The 6,264-nt window shown below is 39.9% G+C and overlaps 1 protein-coding gene across 1 annotated transcript; it reads right to left on the bottom strand.

The window, feature by feature from the left end:
- Positions 1–320: 320 nt before the first annotated feature.
- Positions 321–5,131, bottom strand: LOC120057436 (inactive peptidyl-prolyl cis-trans isomerase FKBP6-like). Its single transcript, XM_039006058.1, has 8 exons — positions 5,057–5,131; positions 4,479–4,596; positions 4,249–4,338; positions 3,970–4,172; positions 1,503–1,622; positions 961–1,158; positions 494–603; positions 321–393 (listed from the first exon to the last, which is right to left on the bottom strand). Exons 1-8 carry the CDS (start codon positions 5,129–5,131, stop codon positions 321–323), a joined length of 987 nt encoding a protein of 328 aa, XP_038861986.1.
- Positions 5,132–6,264: the final 1,133 nt, after the last annotated feature.

Raw genomic sequence — 6,264 nt, 5'->3', positions numbered from 1 at the left:
ACAGCATGAGGATTATTTCTGTCTTTAATAAAGCCCTTTTCTGTGGGGGAAATCATTCTGATTGGCTGGGCCTTGTTCCCCAGTGGGTGGGCCTGGCTGCCAAGTAGGTGGGCCTATGCCCTTCAAGGCCCACCCATGCCTGCACCCCTGCTCAGTCATGTGAAATCCATAGATTAGAGATGTATTTATTTATTTCAACAGACTTATTTCCTTATATGAACTGTAACTCAGTAAAAACATTTAAATTGTTTCATGTTGCGTTTATATTTTTGTTCAGTATATATTTTATTCGCTTGCCTCAACTTTGTATAGCCTTACCATCACTTCTTCACAAAGTCTGCACACATCTTGAAGCACAGCTCTTTCTCTTTGTCCAAATAGTCCTTGTAGCATCTGCACAAATAACAATAATGTAGTTGAAACAATGTGTCACTAGGGAAATAAACAATGAACGTCAATTAATAAACTATGAATGTCAGAAATATTATCTTACATGGCAAGCTTCCTCAAGAGATTGTTGATGTCGATGTCGAATGGTTTGTTGGCCTGAGCCATCGTGAGGTAATCCTGGGCTTTCTCATAGTCAAACAACTCCAAATAGGCCTGAGGAAAACCCTCTGGTTAAAACATCTGTGACTGTGATTCTTTCAACAAGTGAGCCATCACCAAACATGCAAATCTCAAATGTATGAAAATGGGAAGATGTACGCTTTAGAATTATTTTAAGATGCTAGTAAATGGGTAAATCTTCATAAAACATATGGTCCTAGCAAAAGCACAACCTGTAAAAGTTTTTTTTAAGAACATTTATGTCTGGAGTCAGATCCCTGTCTGCTCACCTATATTTAATATCCATAGCACAAACTATGATGCCAAAAACAATTACATATATTGTAGGCACACACACATGAACCCAGCTTATTGACAAGAATATGACTTCCCCCAGCCTGAGGGTCTGACCTGACCACAGCGGAACAGGGCCTTGGTGTTGGTGGGGTCAATCTCCATGGCCTTGTGGCCGTACTCCAGGGCTTTCAGGGGCCTGTCCAGGCGGAGCTGGGTCAGGGACAGGTTGAGGTAGATGGGCAGCTGCACCGCTGCGATGCTCCTCTTCTCCTCCTTGTCCTCCATCTCCCGATTCCCCAGCAGAGTCACCGCCTGGCCAGACACATGGAGAGGTTATACGTAGAAAGAGTTATTTGATGTATTTATTTATATCACATGCACACTTGCGTGCGGACACAGTAGGGCGTGCACACACTACACGCACAACAGTGTGCTTGTCAAATATTACACATGACAGTGAGCTTATGACAATAAAATAAAATCTACAAAAAACTCAATACTTATGAGGGAACCAGCATAACATCACAATCATTCCTCTCATTCATTCACATTCACTTGAAGTAATCCTTCATCATAAAATAATGCTGAAACTAAAATCAAGGGGCTCATTTGACGACATAACATTTAGAACATAAAACATGTTTTTCTGATACTACCTGTTTGTAGCGATCTTTGGCATCCTCGAAGCGACTCTGGTTGAAGCAGCGGTTGCCAAAGCTGCGCTCTGTGTCGACCACATTGAAGAGCGTGGACAGAGGAACAGTGTTCTGCTCCTCCTGGAGGGAGAGAGGGGTTTGGGAAAGGTAAAAACTGGGGAAAGGGAGCCAACAAAATTACAACTAATCCCCAGATAGTAGTGAGAAGCATGACCAAAACTAGTCACTTCAGTCCAAGTAGAAAATGGCTTTATTCAACCCCATAACATATCTCAGCTCCTTCCACTGTATTTAATAAGGTTGGTTGACATTCTCTGTTACAACAACACCCTGGTCCTGGAGGTTATCAACATCAACCTTGAGGGAACTCTGACTAGTTTTGTCTGAGTCGAGTCGTGAGATACAGCTAGGGCTCGGCGATATATATATATATTTTTTTTTATGAGCGTTTATGTCCACTTGTTCTCATGTTGTCTTTTAGTCTTGTCTCTTTTCCTAAGATCACTTCTAGCTCTCTGACAAGTGTTTTCAACTCAATATTTGCATTTCTGGTTTGGTCCAACAGAATGGGTCATATGGACACTGAAACACATTGAGACATTATTTTACTGTAATAGAGGAGAAGATAACCTTTCTAACAATATCATTTTTCATGTCTCAACTCCTCAAATTGTGTGCAGAGCAGACACTACTAAAACAGGAGTATCAATAAACATAGATTCTGGTAAATGAATGCTCAGTTTGTTGTGCGCGGCATAGCATTTTAGCCAGACTGTTATACTAGCTGTCTAGTCTGTGTTTTATAAATGTGCAATGAGCCTAAAACACAATTATATAAGGAATTGGCAACTTGTTCTCATTTTGAGAAATAAGGTAGGGTACTTGATTTCAACATCTGAACAAAGTAGACCGGCTAACATGCTGTTCAAACAATTGGAGACAGACAGAAGGGTGTGTTCATAATAATGAAACTGTATAGCTAACTTGTTAGCTAGCAAATGGATCCAAGTATGCTAAACTTGAAATAAAGATTAACTGGCTACTCACTAGCATGATGCAAACTGGTGAGGGCCCAAAAAGGTGACACTTTTTTTTATTTGCACCGAAACATGCAAAAAATCCCTGCTAGGGGGAAATGCAGGTTTTAACTAAACAACAAAGAATATATGATCTACATGCTCAGTCTGTGTAAAAAAAAAAAAAAAAAGTGGTTAATGTGAACCTAACTCACAGCTAAAAAATGTAAAGAACGCAATCCAATGTTATTTGTTGCCTAGACTTTACTGCAAATGACACAAGTCTTGAGAAAAAACAATACACTAATATTGCAGTTAGCCATGACAGCCTTTATATTAGAACGCTTGTGACCACACACATCTAAATATTGCACATGGGAAAAAAACATCTTAAAGTAGAAATAGAATGAAACAAACAGGCATTACATTTTTGCTCTATTATAGTGGCCACTATAGTAGACATCGATCAACCTTTCTCTGGCTAGCTAACGGAGAATTTGATCCAGCTAGCAAGATAGCGTTACTTAACAATGCTAACAATACTAGTACTTATTCCACCACACTTTCTCCCTCACCTCAAACTGTCCAAATGGCAGTTGTTTTTCGGTTACAGCTCATGAACTACGCTTCATCACCTTCTCACCCCCGTCTCCGTGGGCAGGCTTTTCACCTACCTCTTCGTTATCGTTCAGGAGACTCGCTGCTGTAAATGGCAAACTGCCTTTCTACTCTCTGCTGTCTTTCCAGAGCACGCACTGATGCTGTAACTAGCAAATTGGTTGGCTCTTCTCTCTTCAGTTGCGTGCTGCATTCTGCTGTTATGTGAACAATTGGCTGAGCCTTGGATACAGCCAGTATTGCTCCAAACGCGCATCACTCGTTCGCTTACAGCCAGTAGTGTGATCCAAAGCTCCCCTCCCTCCCAAACATTTCTCATCGGATCTACACGAATCACATAGGTCACCTATTTTTGATTCAAAACTGTGAATTTCGCAGAAAGGTGACTAGTTTGCATCCCTGCATGTGGGCTTGTGTTCGCGAGACTGTTTATGAGACATGTGTTAATTTTCAATAATTACTGTTACAAGAAGTTAGTTATTATTAGTGAATGTGCATTACACATTGTTCTGGTTAAATTTGTAACAAAAAGGGCATTTTCATCAGAGAAACTTGAATGCCAGATCAGTGATTATTGCAAAAAAGCAGATTACATTTTGAAAAAATAATTACATTATTAGTGAGTGTTATGGTTGTGGAAGGCTTCAATTTAGCCTTGGTTTAAATTTGGTATTTGACCTTTAATTGTACAACAAAGCTTATTAAGAGAAACATTTTTAAATATCTAGGTATATGGTGAATCACCCATAAATTAGAAACATTTTTTATAAAATTGGCCATATTGCCCATCCCTAGATACAGCCCTGACTGAATAAGGCCCCTAGTCTCCTCACCGAACTCATTGCGAAGAACTCATCCACTTGGGCTGAGTCAAGGAAATCGAGGACCTGCACCTCGTAGAGCACAGTGGCTACAGGAGGGATGAGTGGAGGGCAGCCCATCTCTCCATATGCATACGCAGGCAGGAAGAGAAAACGAGAGAACTCTCCCTTCCTCATGGTCAGAATACCCAGCTCCAGGCCACATAGAGTCACGTCTGTAAGGTGTGTGTATTAGTTGTTTATGAAGCCACATATGAAAACCAGTTACCTAAAGAGTAGGCTATACCTTACCTCTTCCAAGCTTCATCATTCGAGGGTACTTCAGGTAGCTGGTGGTCTCAAACGGTCGGTCAGAGTACTCCAGAAATCCTGAGAAATTAACTTTGAAGGAATATTAGCAGGTGTACAAATGGGCAATGCTATAAGAAAAAATGGTGGTGTCCCACTATGGTTTAATGTTGATACATATAATCGATTACATTGTAAGGCATCCTAAAGATAGGAGTATTTTTAGAGGGTACTTGACACAGATGAATCTCTTGGCACTGGTGGGCCTTCTCCAGGTTGGACCACTTCCTTCTTGATCCCGCCATCGCCCAAGAGGTCCTGCATCTGCTGGCCCAGGCGGTGGAAAGGGCTCTGACAAGGATATAGAAAAGTTAACAACATTGATAACACTTACCTAATTTTTTTCAAACCTTTTTAAATGTGTTTGCAGTGGGGCACAAAGAAACAGTCTTGCCAAAACACCGTTTTATATCTTAGTTAGTTAGATAGCTAGTAAGTTGAAACGAAATTCTGCAAGGTGGGACGAGAAGCTAAAATAATTTTGCGTGACAGGATCAAGCTCGAGAGGCTGCAGCATAGTGTCTTGGCTAGTTAGCTAGCTAGCTATCTAGCAAATTATGCACAAACATGTGTATACATTGTAACCAGTTAGCAATACATTTTGGTTCATGAAAAATCCCTATTAATATGATGGTGTAAAGTTGAGCAAATAATAGTTGTGTTAAAATGTTGACATCACATGTAACGTTAGGTTAACTAGCGAACGTTAACTCGCTGCTGGCAATAGGCAGCCTCCCATCCATCTCTTTACCTGAGTACCTGCCATTAGCCGCTCGTGGGGATCCAAAAACTGCTGAATTCTGGTCGACAGTCCGTTTCCTGACATAATGTTGTCGAAAGATGGTTGCAAATTTCAATTGCACTAGCTAGCTATGATAATATAAAAGTCTATGAATAATGTGGGTTGCTAGTTAGCTTGCAGATTTCCCGCGAAGAACGTAGCCAGGGGTGCGTTCAGTTCGATCGAACGTTTGCTACTTTGCGTAACGACTTTTACACGTTTCCCCAAAACGTTCAACGTTCTTGAACATACTTCGAGGTACGTTCTCTACGTTTGGCGGGTGTGTCCTTTTAGCAATGAGTGACGTTTGAAAGGGCAGCGGTGCATTTTAGAACCCACAACCCAACCAAAGTGGTCCTTCAGAACAGCACCGTTCCCTTTTAATTGAACCTTTAGAAACTGTGTGGTTGCATTACGTGTTTTCGTATTGAACGCAGGTATGGTCATTAGGTCACAGTACACCACGTGAGGTGCACTGACCGTTTTGACATTATTCAATCAAAACTGGAAATCCACTAATGGTTAACATAAAAAACAACATACCATTTCCCCTTTTGCACAATTCTTATTTTTCATGTTTGTCATTGGCATAACAGTCTATGGACATAGATAAGCATACTGTACAAATTTAGTTTGTAAGTCTGTTGGAGTACTTTGTCATTTTTATATTGATAAAAATATAATAAACAAAATATGTGCACAAGAACATCAATAGCATATAATACATTTTCAAAAATATATGTTTTTCTGAAAAATAAATGCTATTAGCTTCCGTTGTAGTTTTAAGAACTGATCCAGCATTTAGCTAATTTAGCCAATACCACTGAACACATGTTTAAACTACAACAAAGGCAATAGTCCATGCTAGTAATTTGACAAATGCACAACACACTCAAACATATTTAAAATTATACTGTGGCATGGGACTATTTTATACAATTTCACAGTTGTTTAAGATAAAGTTACATCCTCAGCGTATACCAAACACAAACAAAGAATTTCACACATACGGTTATACTGTATATGAGTCATTCCAAGTGTTTTCAAACAGACTTTTGCAAGAGCAGTCTTCCTTTCTTTTCAAAAGAATGCATGCAAATCTCTCCATCAAAGTTTTACTTCATATGCTAATAATTAATATTTTTCCCCCAGGGTGGGATAGTGCAGACTAATTTACC

Source organism: Salvelinus namaycush, chromosome 12 (genome assembly GCF_016432855.1).
Source record: "Salvelinus namaycush isolate Seneca chromosome 12, SaNama_1.0, whole genome shotgun sequence".
In the NCBI taxonomy this organism is placed as follows: domain Eukaryota; kingdom Metazoa; phylum Chordata; class Actinopteri; order Salmoniformes; family Salmonidae; genus Salvelinus; species Salvelinus namaycush.
The sequence above is the reverse complement of the archived record's forward strand: the minus strand, read 5'-3'. Positions and strand labels throughout refer to the sequence as shown.

What these genes read in the sequence shown, in the direction of transcription:
- LOC120057436 (XM_039006058.1), bottom strand. Translation starts at nt 5,131, where the DNA reads ATGTCAGGAAACGGACTGTCGACCAGAATTCAGCAGTTTTTGGATCCC. An exon ending in AGTTCTTCGCAATGAGTTCG is followed by an intron (nt 1,623 to 3,969) that starts GTGAGGAGACTA and finishes CTCTCCCTCCAG; the next exon opens with GAGGAGCAGAACACTGTTCC. An exon ending in CCAAAGATCGCTACAAACAG is followed by an intron (nt 1,159 to 1,502) that starts GTAGTATCAGAA and finishes GTGTCTGGCCAG; the next exon opens with GCGGTGACTCTGCTGGGGAA.